General features: G+C 43.1%; 1 protein-coding gene across 6 annotated transcripts in view; it reads right to left on the bottom strand.

Moving 5' to 3' along the window:
• RUNX1T1 (RUNX1 partner transcriptional co-repressor 1) overlaps nt 1–15,098 on the bottom strand; it is a 112,191-nt gene extending 97,093 nt beyond the window's left edge. Inside the window, exons 1-2 of one of the 6 annotated variants that reach the window (XM_032696238.1) lie at nt 7,362–7,376; nt 6,140–6,345 (exon numbers count right to left, since the gene is read on the bottom strand). Coding sequence is in view for 1 of the 6 variants with exons in the window: in XM_032696248.1 (XP_032552139.1) it covers nt 14,580–14,607 (28 nt within the window). In the remaining 5 variants the exon portion in view is untranslated. Of the gene's footprint in view, nt 1–6,139; nt 6,452–7,175; nt 7,304–7,361; nt 7,377–14,579 lie in introns of those variants that run through there. The other 5 variants (XM_032696218.1, XM_032696265.1, XM_032696208.1 and 2 more) reach the window with 5 other exon arrangements.
• Nucleotides 15,099–17,267: the final 2,169 nt, after the last annotated feature.

The following is a 17,267-nucleotide window of genomic DNA, read 5'->3' as shown; positions in this document are numbered from 1 at the left end:
TTCAAAGAAACATTACTGGTAGTTCAAAACCTGGCTTACCGCATTGGGTGTGACACTCGCAGTGAGATACTCAGCAACGCTGTGCACCTTCACTGCTAAAAAAAATCAAGCAAGCTATTAACAAGGAGCTCATCCAAAGTAGCAAGACCCTAATTGATTTTCAAAAGCACGGCACTGAGTGCCATTTAGGGATCCCACACTACTCTTGTTGCAGTTGCAACAAAGACAATTAAAACTGGCCTACGCAGAAAATGCACTTACATTCCTTACCCACGACTCACCAGATAAAAGTGGACTATAGATTCCAGAAATATTTCACGCACCTCTGAGTTTTAGTAGTGTTCTTACCTAGGATTTCTATCAATAGCTTTAAAGAAGGAAGACACTGTATGATAGGGAAATACTTTTTTTTTTTTTTAATACAATTTTTTGTTATTCTGCTGGATTCCAGCTGCAACACGAGACACACTCTGCAGGAACAGGCATTCAGCCCTCCCAGCCAGGTAGCCACACAGCTTAGGAAGGACGGTAAGGATTCCCAGGCAGTTTCCCTTGCCTGGCACATACCTCAAATCATTATGAATGCCTGAAGTAGTGAACCTGGGGAGACACAGCAGACCTGACACTTCCTGACCACTTCTAAATTACCTCCAGGAAGGACAAGAGTTGGGAGCGAGGACAATTAACACAGCCACCTGCTTCCTGTGACCTCCTAGGGGGCAGACACAGCCACTGATGATTTGCTCTGGCAATGTCACTGAGGTCCTGCCCATCCTTCTCTTCCCAGAGAAGTTATGGGATAATAAAAACAATAGTGGCCAACAATAGCTCTGTAAGAGATGGTCAAATTTAGGCCTGGACTTAAAAAAAAAAAAACCCAAAGAAATTTAACATCAAAACCTGCTCATGTGAAGAGGATGGGACAAATAAATCTCAGAATGTGGAAGGACAATTCTACATTGATTCCCTCCTTAAAACTACTGTAGCTGTTATTTACTGTAGCTGTGCACTTCTTTAGAAAAATCTGGAGCAGGCAGCTGGCTTAAACACAGTTTAAAACAGCTCTTGGGATACACAAGCTGAGAAGAATCCTGGCCCCATGGGCTCAACAGAAATCTCTTGAGAGTATTTTTAGGGAAGCAATAGGCTTTTTCTCTCCTCTATACGGAAGTCTCATCAGGTAAGTCTGTGATTTACAATTCAAAAAGAATGCCTTGCTTTACATTAAGACCTGAGCTAGCCCACTTTATTAGGGACATATCTGGATCTAAGCCTCAGAATCGATCCAACAAAGTATTGTCAAGATCACAGATGTGAGATGGGAGCACAGACAGCCTCACAGTCCAGACCCTCACACTGGCGTTTAAAGAAACACTATTTTCAGCGAGAATTGGTCATGTGAATACCATGGAAATTCTCAGCTCCAGTATTTTAATTCCACGTTTTTAAGCTCTGCTGATCCACGGAGTTGAATTAATTTATCATGGCGCACATAAACGCATATAACATTCAGAAACTATGCTAGGCTCTTCAGTTCAGTAGGATGGTTTCCCTGTTCACACCCGCAGCATGCTTTAATACAGGTTGCAGCATGCCTTTCCAGCATTAAGTGGTTTGCCATCAAGCTTTAAAAATAATAAATAGTACAGTCATGAAACAGCTTTTGCTTAATGGTTCCTAGAACTCAGTGACTTCACTCACTAAAACACTTTCTATAACATTACCCTTAAATACTTTTAGCAATGTCACCATTAAAATAAAATAAAAAATCACCTTGGCACTACCATCCATTGATGGCAAACCTGCAGATGCCATTATCCCCACATTTGTTGGCAGCTTTCTCTGGCACCCTTATGCTTTAATGGCTCTGGCAACAAATCTCACCTGGATGTCACTGAAAACGCTTCTTTGGAGCACTCTTCCCAAACATCCTTTGCAGCAGTATCATTCTGTCTCCTATTTTGCACCCTAACCATCTCACTTTCTGGCAATAGCCTCACCCTCCCTCACTGACCAAAGATGGCCCGGGGGAGTTCTCTTCCTGAACTTGTCTAATGCAGGTGTGATTCAATGTTACAATAAATATTCCAAGAGGATTTTGGGACAGTACCTTTGCTGTTCAAGTTGGGTGTTCGCTCATATCCCAGCTTTAAAATTCATTCTATTATAACCTAGTAACTCAGCATGACCAAACCAATGGACAGCAAAGCACAGGTACAAAACCCTGTGTAATTTGATGCTTCATTGGAGAATTGGTTAAACCTTGTGACTACCAGAAGGCCACACAAATTTAGTCAATGTACCACACAACCTGTCATGACAGCATAAAGAACCAGCATCCTGATATTGCCATTACAAAAATAAATGAAATGAAGGCCAGAAAATGTATTCTGAAAATTAAGTAATTATGGGAAAAAGTGGTGGCATAGAAGCTGAATTGGGGGTTTTTGCCCAAGCTATTTAAAATGACACCTGTGCCACAACCATAAAGGGCTCCTGTGTGGTCACCATCACAAACCAAAAACTGTAGACAGTAGGTCTCCAAATAAAAGGCACCATAAAAGAAAATGGGTAGTGGTACTGCCTACTACTTATGCAAACTGCATCTTAACATCCAACATGGCAGACATACTAAGCCTCCTAGAGCTTCAGAAGTAACTACAGTCTGGTACAATCTGTAATGGTCATACAACAATCACTCCAGATGCTTGTCAAAATTCCTGAGGTTTACTCTCTGCATCCACTTGGCTTTTCATAAATGATCCTTTTTTTATTATACGCCACTGCCTGCCACCATGTGCATATTAATTCCACTCCACTAGGTGGAGTCTTCTGTCTTTCCAGACCGCAACCTAATTTCCAAAAGAACATATTCTCTATTCTCCATGAACTTTGCATATTTACTTTGTTGTAAGCACTAGAGTCTACCAATCTTGATAGATATGAAAGTGGCAATGAATCAAACACCTTCTGAAATGACTGAAGAAATCATGAACTATCCCATGAAGATCCCCTATCATCATGTTGCAATATGAGATCATTCAGGAATATCGTAGCTGTACAGTTCTGTAACACAACTGTACTTTTATGAATACTACATTCAACAAATAATACTGAGTAAAAAAGGTATCCCTTAAATAAGTCACCATATCACACATGTCCAAAAACTATATACAAACAAAACTAAGTTGCAGAACTTCTATTAGATTCTTTGTGTGTATTCTGAAATATTTTGAATATCTAGAATGTTCTTCCTTTCCAGACATCCCAAGCTGTGTTACAGAAAATGAGAGGGACCATTAAAGTATTCTTTCCATATTCACATTTCCATTCACAAACACTGAAGTTAAATATGGCAATTATTCAATAGGAACAGCAAAACTGCACACAGCATTTTTGGCAAAGAAGAAAGAGCACTCCCATGAATGTGTTCAGAACATTTAGATAAGGAAATCTGGATACCTTGCATCCAGCTATAATCTTTCTTTTGGGGCTGGACTCCACCCCAACCTCCGTGAAAAGTACCAGAAAATCCCATGACCAGAGCAGAAAGCTCCTTGGTTTAGAAACTCTTCAGGTAGACAGTATCTCCACAGTATCTCTGAGACGGAGCCTTTGCTCGGCAATATTGGCGAGCAGAAAGCCCCACGCAGGCACCGAGCACAACGTGGGGCTCCCAAGGCTCCGCCAACCCCGGGTCAGCCGAGGTAGGGCCTCCTCAGCGCGGCTCCTGCTGTTGGCAGAAATCACGAGCTATTTAAGGCTACAGACATTTTGCCCCAATCGGCCATGTTTTCTGTAATATTTACTGCTCGTACATATGTCTATAACTATGTATACATCCCACAGAAGGTGAGGTTTAACAGGGTTAGCTTTGTTGGGGAAAAGAAGGTTTGGAGGAAAGGAAACAACTTTCATGTTGAGAAGATTTGAATCTAGTGACTGTCACGGGATGTAAACACTCTTCTGGGGAGGGAGGCTTTTTGTTATGTTTCAGGAGTATACAGAGTTTTGGATAAAATCTGTATAAATAATTAACTCTCTGTCATTCAACATAAATTTATGCACATGTGTGCATAAATTGTCCCAGAACACGAACTATAAAGTAGACATGCCACAGACTTCTAGACAACCTACCACAAGCACAGATCTCACACTAAATCCATTCTATATTTAAATTTCAGTTTACTGAATTTTAATTACTTCTGATCTTAGATCACTTTGAGAAAAATCCCCCTAAGGTCAAAAGCTTACAAATTCAACTGCAAAACCAAACCGAAGCATCAGCAAGGCACTTTCCCATGCAGACACCTACAAAAAAAATGAGTTCCTGACTACTAGATTAGATCAGAATTCAACAACTAAAACCCACTCTAATATTAAAACTGGATAATTCTCTATGTTGAAATAAAGCAATAAAAGCTCTCATTCTATTATGCACATTTACTCATGTTATGTACATAGGTCTCCATAGATGTAACAGTGAATTGTCAATTCTTCATTTAGACCCTTATTTATAAAATTAACAAACACATACCCTTTCCATTAGGTTGTTGGTGGGTTTGTTGTTTTGGGGGTTTTTTAATCAAAAAGCAAAAATGTTATTTTCTCCAGAGATGCCTGTGACAGAAATGTATGCTCTACCAATACTATGCTTTCAGGTCATAAAACTCAGGTGGATTAGCAGCTCCACAGCAGTGAATATTTTTGTATATATGTATTCAAATCTAATTCAATCATTTCATTTGCCATGGAAAAAGTTACTGCAAAGTCCCCACTAACTAAAATGTCCTTGATCAGCCTAAACTTAAGATTTGCAGCTACATTAGGAATGAAACAAGCCAAAGAATGTTGTCATACTCTGAACATCCTTTACTTCCACAAGGTTCTCAGTGGTAAGTAAAGCTGTATTGTTGCCATGGGAAAATAGTCACCATTTTAAGATAGCCATAGTTTATTAATAAAATTATTTTAAATGTACGAGTTAAATCCTTTTAGCAATATACTGACATTCAGCTATCCAGTGTCATTTTTCCAGTCCAAATAGATATGGTCCTAATTGTATAATGCCATTTTATCTACTGAAGATAAAAGTGCCGATAAATAAAAATGCACATTAGGCAGGAGATTTTTCAGAATAGGGTTTTTTTTTCCCAAATAACCCACTTGCATTAACAAAAGATTGCAATGGCTGCCAAATTATAGGGTGTTATTTTTAGTGGAAGTAGTTCAATATTCATATTGGAGCAGATGTAGCAGTTTAACAAAACAGCTCTTCAAATCCTGCACAAATTGAAAACAGGAAAACTGATTGCATTTTCTCTTATCACTTTCCTTTTCTGAATTGACACTTTTGGCCTTCTGAAAATTTACACATGGCTTTCATCTCAACAGCACCTGCTGATCAAACAGAAGCCTAACATTTTCAGGAAAATGGTATAAAGGGCTAGTTTTCTTTTTACCATCTTAAAGGGCATCAGCAGTCCACTCGATGGCAACAGTTGCTGAGTAGATGGCACACTCAGAATACATTTTATATTTTCATTCCACTTACTTTTAAAAATTAGTTAAATCACTAGTGGCTCTTCCGTATTTGCTCTTTGTCTGCTTTAAATTAATTTCAGTCTCTATCTCTGCCTTACCCTGATGGGCTTCATTCTACAGTCAGCTAGATTTTAAAAATGATCTGAAAGCCTTTGAAATACTAGACACACTGCATGTTCTGCAGACAGTGGGTCTTCTTTATATATGCATTTATATACAATCATGCATACAAATGCCCATATTGCACAGACATTTCTTTTTATGATGCTTATACTAAGGAAAAAAATGTGTATTTGTGTATCATTCTGCTATAGTCTCTCTGCATTGAATTCCCTGAGCATTGTTAATAAAACATGTTGAGGGGAGAGAAACTCAAAGACCATTTATCTGTTTTAAAGTTTCTCTTTGTTTCCTTTGCAGTCTTCAGACTGGGAGAAGGTCTAGCAGATGCTCTGGAATTTGAGCATCAAGACGGGGTTGAGATGCTGCCATTGGTACACATGGGGAGCATGCAAACAGCACAATCAGAAACCCTTGGACTCCTGCAAAAGTTAAAGGTATCAAGTCACGTATATAAAAAATGAAATATAAGTACCTTTTTATCCTGTCTGCTTCTGAGCCTGTAAACTCTGAAGTGCAGCAGCACGTAAGCAGGACCATCTTCCCTTGTACATAATTCTAGGTGTAATTAAAGATACTCCTGAAACCTGCTATGTGTCAGCTTCTTAACTGATAGAGCCTTAACCCCTCTGAAGTACTCTGCTGCCATCCATTACCATTCTGCTTCAGTGATAAGGTAACCTGAAGGCAGAGATGACATACAGTAATATATGTGCCACTCCAGACAGTTGGTTCATGAATTTCAGTGTTTCATCATGCTCACTGAGGCAATCGCAAACCTGAAATGTCAATATGTTCAGTCAATGGAAGTAAAATAATGGGGCTCTATTGTCTTACCCTATCGATCTGCTGCTGTCAACAAGAATACATGCCCCCCTGGCTTTAAACAAATTTTAATTAGGCTTTTAGTTACCGGATCATATCTATATATCTATCTGCACAAACACTTGACAAAGTGAAACGGCAATATAAATATTTCAAACTTTTAAATATAAAGGTAATTGTTTAATGTTGCTTTAAGATATGAGCACTGATAAAGCCGTTTGCTAAAGCGGCGTGCGTGCACACACTTAGCACGCAAGTCATCTTAATCTAGGAGAGAACTTAGAAAGCACCACCAAAAGTCCGTCCAAAACAACAAGAAAGTCCCCACCCTCCCCCCCCAACCCCAAAAAAAAAAAAAAAAAAAAAGGAGCAAAGAGGCCACTTTTTCTTCCTAAAGCCCGCTGTCATCCTCTGCGGGGATTTCGTAAGCCAGGAGTATTCACTGAAACCAGCCCGTGAGTGAGCGGTGGGTGCCCGGCCGTGACAGCCCCGCCGCCACCCCAGCCGGGGCTCCCCCTCCTCGTCCCGTGCGACACCCACGCAAGCCGCTCTCCGCACCCCCTGGGCTGTCTTTAAAGTGGGGTCCCTCAGACCCCTATTGTTCTGCGGCCACCTCCTCCCTCCCCTCAGCGCGGCCCGGGGACGGGGGCAGGCAGCACAACAAAAGGCAGATCCCCTTTCCCCACCGGCTAATCTCTGCCCGTAAATCCCCCGCCCGCTCCGGGGGGAGATAATAGGTGGTTACATCTTCACTTCTCCCCGCGCCTATCACTTGTGCAGCGCCGAGGGAGCCGGGCCGGGCGGCGTGAGGCGGCGAGGAGTGTTTCCCAGCCCGCCTCTCCGCCTCTCCCGCCCGCGGGTGGAGATTTTACCTTCCGGCGGCGGGAGGGAGGAGGAGGCACCGGCGCGGCCGGGCTTTGTGCGCCTCAAGCGCCTCGCAGCTTATCTGCGGCGCAAGGACGGAGCATCGCGCCTCCGCGGCCCCGCCGGCGCGGGGGGAGCGGGACGGCGGCGTGCATCGGGGCGATTACGGTATCAGCGCGGCCCAGATGGCGGCCCCAGGATGTGCGAGGCAGCGGGGCCGGGGCCGGCGCGGCGCGGGGTCCCCGGGGAGGCCGCGCCCGACACGAGGAGAGGCGCCACCTCCGCGCCGCCCACCGGGGGAGAAGGCGGCGGCGCTCGGGCTGCCCGGGTCTGTGTGCGTGCCTGACCTCTGACAGGTGTTCGGCCCGGCTCTGTCCCTGCAAGTTGCCCCGACACCTTTCTGGGATAAGGACCCTGCCAGAGACGCAGGGACGCGCAGCTCTGGCTCCTCTGCCTGGAGTCGCTTCCAGTCCCACCAAGGCGATGTTCCCTTTGGTTGCCTTCAGCCTAGCTTCCACCTCACAGACCATACCTACGTCCCGCACGAAGCATGACGGCTCTCGGCCCAGAAATTCCCAGAGCAGTCAGGGAATGTACCCCCTCCCAGTTTGGCCAAGTCCCGACCTAACTCAACCTGCTCAGCCTCGCCAGTGGCGGAAAAGCCTGAACACAGCCCTGCCGCTACAAAGTGCTTGTATCATTCGCCAGAGGATGAGCGGTAAGCCAGAGTAGGTCCCTACACTTCACAACTCAGGTTCTGACAAAACAGAGGGGCTATTTTGTCGGGATTCATCAAAGAGCACAGGGTTAGCACGAGGTATCGGGAGGGGAGGCAGCAAAGCAGCCTGGCCTGACTACCAAGAACACAGCCAGCCAGCAGAATTGGTTATGCCAGCACCAGGCTGCCAAGGGTACTCTGTGCACTCGGGTTTTAAAGTTTTTAAAACGTTTCTCCCCAAGAATCAACACTTATTTGTAAAGGAAACACATTTCCATTGTGCGTCTGCGAAGGAGTACCGCACAGACTGGGATGAGGACAATGACAGCACGCTAGAGTGAGACTGGCATTGTTCAGTGCAGAACTCCTTCCAAAATCACTCGTCCAAGATAGCAGTTTTTTCCACAAGAAAAGAAATAAAGGGAATTTGACACGTAATACAAAGTGAAAACCAGAACCTAGATGGGGGAAGGGCATGTGTGTGAAAATCGTGTCACCGCAATGAATGTCAGATAAGAAGGGGTCTGTCACAAATCCTCCACTAATCCAATAATGCGAAAACCTCTTGGTATCACTGAGATGTAGCACAAGGTAATTTTTTTTTTATTTTTCATAAACCACTGTATATTTTTAGCCTTGGAAAGAAAGCAATTGGTCAAATGTTCCTATCGCAAAACCAAGACTTTGATATTTCAATAAAGGCAAACTGATTTTTCACATGTCAAAAATTTACTACGCATTCCTCAGCCAGTATTTTTACCCTGAAGAAGGGCCACTTCTCCCTCAACTTCCTCCAGTTGTCAGTTGTGTGACAACCATATTTAGAGGTAATAGGACAGGTCATATTACAAAAGTTAGTCAATTTGTTTGAAACCTTAGGTCCTAAACTTAATGGTATGTTCTATGCATTTCTAAATAAAAGTTACTTATTAATTCAACCTGCAAGGTAACACAGAGCTTTCTCTCTGAATATGTTCTTTCAAACTATTATACACAAATGAGAGACTGTTCTTTTTTGATATTTCTGTTACAGAGCTTTTCCTTGAAATACATACATATCTTTCCATGAACTAATATAGTATCAGTCAGATTCCCATCTCGCAGGGCCACCATGTGCATCTAATATCTATGTTGGCCATAGTTTTATTACTCAAATCACAATTCTCTAAAGAAAAACTAATCCAGGATCCTTTCTAATGTAAGCAGTTTGCTGCGAAAACATTCACATTTAAAAATAAAACAACGTGTGTTAATAAAATAAATACAATCAGAGTACAAATGTGTAACAGAAGTGGCATTCCATAAGCACAGCTGTCTCAAAGTCCAAGCTGCAGGCTAGAAATCTTAATTTCAACTGACTCTCATAATAATGGGTTACCTTCCTCTAAAGCGTAAAGTCCATCTGCCCCAGGCAGATAAGTTTTGAAGCATTAAAACAGATAAAAATCTAACATTTTCTTTCTTGCATTGAATATGTGAATTCTAGTGTGCTATAATGTGAGAATTCCAACATATGACCATTGTGGCACAATATCTCATAGCTCAGCTTGTCATTACTTCACTTGTAATTCTTATGTTAATTATGTTCATAATTACTATAAACAGATGTGGTAGAAATTCACGTGACCTTTTACTGCAGAATGCATTTCTCACTCTTTCCACTTTATTGTAGTAATATAATGTTAAACCAGAGGAAAGTATTTCTGACATACTCTGCATGTATGTGTGTACATGTTTAACATGAAACCATTTCTACCTCATATTTCAGCCAAAGGACCACCTACCTGCCAGTACATTGACATGAAAGTGATGATAACTCAAAAGTCTATCCTGAACCATACCCCTGAAAGACTGTGCTTACAGTGAAGCTTTTTGATTAAGCCTAGCTAGAGCCATCACTGAAGCCTAGGACTTAAAAGGAGCGCTGCATTTTTATTCAGCATTTTTGTTAATGCAGCAGTATCCTGCTTTACAACTACAAGTACGTAACAGTCATACAGCAATTTATTTTACTCACAGACCAACCATCACCGTCTGTACACAAAACACATTTACAATAAAATCACTATGGATTTCATTAAGAGAGAGCCTGCTCGAATTTCATTTCTTTGGACCTAATCTATAATTAGTGTGGACAGACAGGTGCAAACCCTTCTCCTCTACAGATGGCTACTGGAAATGGTGCAAAATAGCTCCTTCTGTTTAAACAACAGACAGATAACCTGCTCTGCTCTTATCACTTACAATTACCTCCATTATACTGAACTAATGTTTACCTTAATAAAATGTCCACTGTTCTCTAAACGTTATTTGGAAACTTTCATATCAATGGCAGAAAAAAAAAAATGAAGATGGAAGTCAATGTCTGTCAGATGAAAATTGGGTGGAGGGCAGGAAATAAGGCTTTTAAAGAGCAGGATATTTTGACTTTGATTTTACGTCTGCTGATCATTTTTCTTTATCCACAAAACCACATAGTATAGTACTTCCTGATGTATTTATGCTACCATATATTAAACTAATCAAGTTTATAGTAAATAAGAACATAACTGCATTTTTTAAGCAGTTCTTTAAAAAGGTACATCTATGTGGAAAACCAAGACCCTTTGTATTAGAAGTTCAGTTTTTAAACTAATTCTTTTAGATCTTTCACTTGAAAAGACATGAAGGCAATGTAATCTGGAAGGCAATGTTTTAAGAATTTACACTCTCATTACTTATGCTCAATTCAGTGTCAGTTTCAACTTTTTTAAATTTTATAGGTTGCTCTTAAAGACTGTATGAAAAAGACCAGGCTGCTACTAACTAAAATGGATCAAAGTTTTTTAATGTATTCGGATTAAAAATAATTATCTTTTCACATTTTTTTAGCCAAGCCACAAGAAGTAACCCCTTCAGAACACCAAATTCACGTTTTATTTCAGCTAATAAGTCTTCTTGATATCCGCATGACAACTTAAGTTTCTACAGAACAAAGAACAAGATCTTCTCCTCCCCCCATCTAAAAAATCTGAAGCTCCTGCAATACCAACATACTAATATCCTTATTCAATTAGCTAAAGATTTAACAGTAATGGACTGTGGCAAGTGGATTTGAAAGATGAAAATGACAATTGCAAGCCGTTTCTCCCATCCCCAATGCAAATACTGCAGATGCCTATTTCACCCAAAGCGCCTGACAACGAGGAGTTCGCAGCCTGCACAGAACCTCAGTGAGGCGAGCTTCGCATTCAACGCCTGTCGTCTGAAGTTCATTTCAGAGAAGTGAGAAACAGGATTTGACAGGAAAGAATGTCCTGAGCTGACTAGCCACTGACCAGCACTCCAGGTGGAGCTATTTTTCTCCCCCTTTATTCTATAAACAATACTCCCAGTATAAAACTTCATCTGCGCGCAGGCATACATAGTGTTAAGCGTACACAGATGAGAGACACCATGTGATGTTTTACTGGTCATTATTTAGGCACAAAACAAGTTAATGTTAAGGTGGTCAAAAATGGTAGAAGGCAATGTTTTACCTAAAAAGATTTTGGAAACTATTTAAAAGCTCAAAGCCTTTGAAGAAAAACAACTTGTGCAGTAGTTGCCAGGAAGCAGTGACCTAACACTGCTGTCTGCATTCCATTACAAACAGAATGGTTCTTGTCTCCCTACAGCATGCTCAGGGCTTGGGAACCCAGCCTCTCACCCTTCTGCAAGCACAGGACCGAAGGAAGAAGTCCTGCCATCATCTCCTGTATGCCTCGCCTGGCTCCAGTATGCCAGAAACACCAACGGGTTTAAGGGTGGGTTGGGTTTTTAGTGGAGTTCAGTGTTTTCTTGCGTTTCTGTGTGGTTGAGCTCCCCACAACAGCGAAGGAAAATGACTCATTAATTGAAAGTAGTAGCAATTATACTGAAGATTCAGATATGATGAAACTGACCATCGAAAAGTTATTATCAAACAGTGTAAGTTCCTAATTAAAAACCTTTACAGCAAATCTGCAGTGAGTCTCACATCTAACAAAGCCTTTGCCAACTTTATATCTTCGTAGACTATACAGTTATGAATGAGCCATACTCAGGTCTTTTCTCTCTTATTCTTCCTTTTGATGGGGAGCCACAGAAACACCTAGTGCTAAAACCAGAACTCAAAACCAAGATGGACTAACTTTTTTAACATTCAGCTGAGCTAAAGGAAATTCCCTGATCATATTGGATTTCCTTAGGAAATCAGCCCAGAATAAACTGAATGAGGTTTTCAGACTTCCCATGGAAAGGTCAAGCATCAGCTTTAACAACCATTGGAAACCAGCTTCAATCCTCTGTCTATCCAGATTCACTAAACCGTTAACAGAAAAGCAGAACAGAAAACCTGGATAATAGAATTCAACTCTAAAAATGTCTTTCATATCTTGCCTCAAACTGCAGTTAACAAAGTTGCATATTTAAACTTTCCATTGCATCTGTCAGGATGCAGAAATGGAGACGGAAATGTAAGGCTTCAAGAGTGTAGCTAAATAAATTATATTCACCCTTAGCCCTAACATATTGTGTTTACAAATACAATAATTATGTTTCTAGCTACACGTCAAAGGCAAATAATTTCTAAGTCCTTCAAAAGGCATGCAGGCATTACTGTAAGTAGGAAATAAGTCAAAACAGATTAGTAGACCAAAAATGGGGAGGGGAAAAAAAAAATGCTTTGGTCAGCAACTCGGACCACCATCAGGGGATAAATCAATTTGCAGCAGCTGTGGACAGCCATTTAAGTCTGGGGCCTGAACAGATTAATTAGGAGAAGCGATGTTAAAAGTTAAAGGGGTCAGCGTTACATTAAGCACACCAGTATTTGCTGGAGCAAACGCTTGGCTGTACATACCAAGACTCAGAAGACATCCTTGCAGTTAGCCAGGGCTTTGCCAATAGCCAAGCGTTTGGCACTTGCTGCTTTCCCAGGCACAGCACGGCAGCTCCCGCAGGCTGCTTTTAAGAGGTCTATACCCACGGTTGCCCAGCCCCTGCCGCGTCGTGCCATGCCCGTCACCGCGTCCTGCTCTGCCCGCGCAGGCAGGCGCGCAGCCGTGCACGGCGCACCTTGGGGCCGCACCGCCGAGCGAAGGCAGGCGCTTCCCGCCCGGCTGCGGTTGGCAATGGAAAACTTAGGCAGCTTTTTCGGGCAGACTTGCTGCCTCGAACTCAGCAGATCGCAGCCCGCTCCCGAGCTATCTGCGGGCAGGAGCTGCCGGCTCAAGGCGTCACAGCCGGGCGGCTGCGAGAGACGGGTCCTCTCTGTGCCGTGATTTAGGGCACGGCAGAGGTAGGAGAGGGTGACAGGCAGAGCCTGCTGAGGACCGGGAGATGGAGGGCTACTCTACCAGAGAAATCCGAGCGGCTTCGAGGCGGCTGTTCCCCACCGCGGCGATGGATGGCCCCGGCTGCGGTCGGGCAGGGCGGTCCCGCTGCGCCCGGCTCCGGCTGCAACTTGGGGGGCAGGAGGGGGAGGCTGCCTCGTACCTTTACCCTCCCTCCTTTAAACTTATCAGTGAACTAAAGGAAGTAACATTTTAGCTCCTGGTTGGAGCAGAAGCTATTTAAGAGCTGCGTCTGGTTAGTTACTTTCGGTTTCTCTCTAACATTTAGGAAAGCAGAGTACAGGAATAACAGATATTTCTATATAAATTAACTCCGCTACGGAATCACGGCTGCTCCTCCTAGGGCGGCAAATCCTTCCCTATCCCAAACCCAGTTTCTCAACTTTGACACTAACAAAAGGACTCGAACTCGCCAAAAGTCAAAGGCTCGTCTAAATGGCTGTGAATGTGGTTTTCATCCTTCCAATCTCCCTTATCGACGATCTGTTACGAATTTATAGAATTGAACCATTCGGCTCAGTCACACAAGATGACACAGTTACATTGTATTGCAGTTCTGGAAATGCAATCTCTAACGTTATCCTGTCGTTTTAGGAAACGAGATACTTGCAAGATCGCGGTGCTGCTAAAGGCGACGCGTACCACCTGAAATATTTCTTGCAAAATAGCCCCAAGTAATGTTACCAGTGCTGCATAAACCTACGATTGCAGTGAAACAAACAAGCGAAACAAAACAATCCCATCAGAAATATTTCAGGCACTCCGACTCGCTTTGGGCCGGAGCTAAGGTCTGGAGAGAGGGGAGGCAGGAAAAAAAAAAGGGCAAGCCCTAAATCCAGACAGAAATCTAACGCTATAGAATAATGTGTACCCGGGAGGGTTATTTTCAGTAAAACTCTGTTACTCTGATTCTAAGCTCTTGAGCAATATCCGGAGTGCTAGTTTGTGAGCCGGGGACAGAGCGTGTAAGGCTGCATGCAGCGCTAAACTGGCCCGGGCACAGCAGCAGCCCCGGTCCTCCTGGGTTAGTTACAGCCACGGGAGCCCCTCAGAGCCGAGGAAACCTTGCAGGAGAGGAGAAAGGGGAAGAAAAGGGTCTCGGGCTGCTCCCGCCCCGGCGCGCCCTGCCCAACCCTGCCCGCGCCCGTACTCACACTGCAGAGGACCGGAGATGCCCACCATTCGCTTCGGGCTGTGAGCTGCAAATAAAAGTTCCCGTCCTGGTCGGGGGAGAGCCGGCAGCCCAGGCTGCTGGAGGGGCGAGGGGGTGGGAAAGGGGAGAGCAGCGCTGCGCGGCTTCCCTTCGCAGTCCAGATGATCCACGTCCACAAAAGTCAAAACGAGCTGAGGAGAAACTCCAGCTGCTCTTCCCCCCCACCACCACCCTCTCGCTCTCTCTTTTTTTTTTTTTTTTTAAAGGCGGATCAGCTCGAGAGCGACTACTGGTTCCACGGGAAAGGACAAGAACCAAAAATAAAGCAAAGTCTCCAAGTCGAGATAGTTAATGCCCAAGTCCTTCTCCTTGCTGCCGCCGCCGCCGCCGTCTCAGACAAACGTGATGTGGAGCGCAGGGAGCGGCCGCTGTCAGTGGCGGGATCTCTGCCTGTCCCCGAGCAGCCGACGCATAGCTGAGCCCCCGGCGAAGCCGAGCCGCGCCGGTGCCGTGCGGTGCCGAGCCGAGCCGAGCCGAGCCGCCCGCCCGAGGCTGCGCCGCTCTGCCCGCTCCGCTCCGCCCGGCTCCCCGCTAGCAGGCAGCGCGCGCGGCAGGCAGCATACTGCCGGCAGCCGGGCCGGCCCCGCTACCCAGGTGCAGGGGGGGAGGGCTTAAAGCAGTGGGAGGTGATAGAGGTAGGAGACATCTGTGTCGTGAGGAGGTTAGTGGGGGTCAAGTATATGTTAACAATAGGCGAGCGCGGTCCCTCTCGGGCAGCTTGCCTACTCTTTCTTTCTCTCACTCGCTTTTACTGGGTGGACATCTAACTTGCTCCCTAATGATGCCTCCCCGGCTTTAAGAGTCCAGACTGCCCTGCAGTAACCCAAGACAAACACTTTCTCTAGCCATCTGGAGAGCTCCTGGCTGCTCTGCCTGTGTCTCATCACTGTGTGAAGAGACAGCAGTGCTAGAAATCAAGCCACTCTCAGATCTACTCTCTAATCCCCTTCTGTTAGCTGATTTCCAGTCAGATTGTTTGCTTTTGCATTAGATAATAGCCTTAGAGAAAACAATTATCATTTTCTTTTTCCCTTTGTTTTTTCCTCTTTCTAAGGTACAGTATCGAGGAAGGCCTCCCCCTCTTATTTTAAAAGAAATTTATAGTCTTTCATGGCTTGCAGAGCCCAGATGCAATTTCACACTTTCCTGGAAGGGGATTCTGGGTTCTTATGAAAGCAGTGACACGATCGCAACTGCAGTGAAAATTAATTACTATCATCTACAATTAATAGAAGCATGCCACCATTTGACTTCGTGTTTCATTACATAATCATTTCGGTAGGCATCCATATATTTTCCAATTCATCAGTTATTCCCTTCTACATGTTACAGAGAGTATTATTGTCAGTCATACAACATATAGCAGCAAACTGGTATTTCTGCTATCATGTTGACACTATAAAAAGAAGATGTCTCTACAACAAACAAACAAAAAAAAGAAAAGCACATCCACTTCATATATTTACTTCAGAGTAAAAAAGTGTGCATTGTTTTGGGTTTTTTTTCAGATTTCAGATAATGTATTGGAACTGTCAGAACTGCCAGGACATTTAGCTTCATTTTTTCAAATGTCAGATGTCAAGTAAAATAGTGAGCATAGAATGGAACTTCTTATCAAGCTGCCTTCTTTATTCCTGTACATACACAGGTACATGCACATACACATATGCTATAGGCCTGATCTTGCAAACTTACAAATGCTTAATTTTAAACACGTAAATGGACCTATTGAATGTAAAGTATCTTTCCATGTGTTTATCATAAACACATACACATTTCCAGAAGGGGAGGAAGTATTTATATGTATATTTATATGCATATTTATAACAGTATTTGTCTGCCTCTGTGGCTGGCTTTGAAATTTTGGTTGATTTTGAAAATATGTTTAAAATTTATTTTATGATCTGGATAAATCTACCTTTTCTGCAGATATTTAAGGACATGGAGCTTTAATGAACTGGTTTGCATCTTGTAATAAGCATCAAATTTAGCTTGAAGTAAATTCAGGTCCACAGATCATATATCAGAACATGTTTTGGTCTACTGTGATTTCAGTTTACAAAGATGGTGAGCAACCATAAGTCTGGCATTGATTTCTAATTTAAAAACTATCTGGTCTATATCAAGGCCAAAATTATGGGAGAACCTTCAAAAAAGTATCTTCAAATATTTAAAAATAATCTAAAAGTAGCAAATTTTACAAGGCTTCTTTTGTCTACAGCAGATCTAGAAACTTTAGTTTGAAAATCTCTGTGGTGTAATACTTTCGTTCCAATTGTTCTATGTGTAAGGTGAAAAATAAAGAAGAGATTTGCCAGTGGTCTCAGAGCATGTTTTGCTGAAGTGTCAGGGACTTAACACCGAGTCCTAATTCTCAGTTTACAGCTTTAAAAAAAACCCACAGTGCTTCCTCTTTAGCATGTACCTTCACTCTAAAAGTTCAATCAACTTTCTAGGTATTACAGTTCAAATTAGTGGAGGAACATCATCTTAGATTTAGAAACTCTGGAAACTGTAGTCTGACCCATTAACAATTTAGTATCCAGAAAGTTTACAGAGTTCTGTGTTCTCTTTCCATAATGAAAAAATACAGAAATCACCTATTAATCCCCTAGCCCTGGCTCATCTT

Source organism: Chiroxiphia lanceolata, chromosome 1 (genome assembly GCF_009829145.1).
Source record: "Chiroxiphia lanceolata isolate bChiLan1 chromosome 1, bChiLan1.pri, whole genome shotgun sequence".
In the NCBI taxonomy this organism is placed as follows: Eukaryota; Metazoa; Chordata; class Aves; order Passeriformes; family Pipridae; genus Chiroxiphia; species Chiroxiphia lanceolata.
Note: the sequence above shows the minus strand (reverse complement) of the source record. Positions and strands in the feature narration are given on the sequence as shown.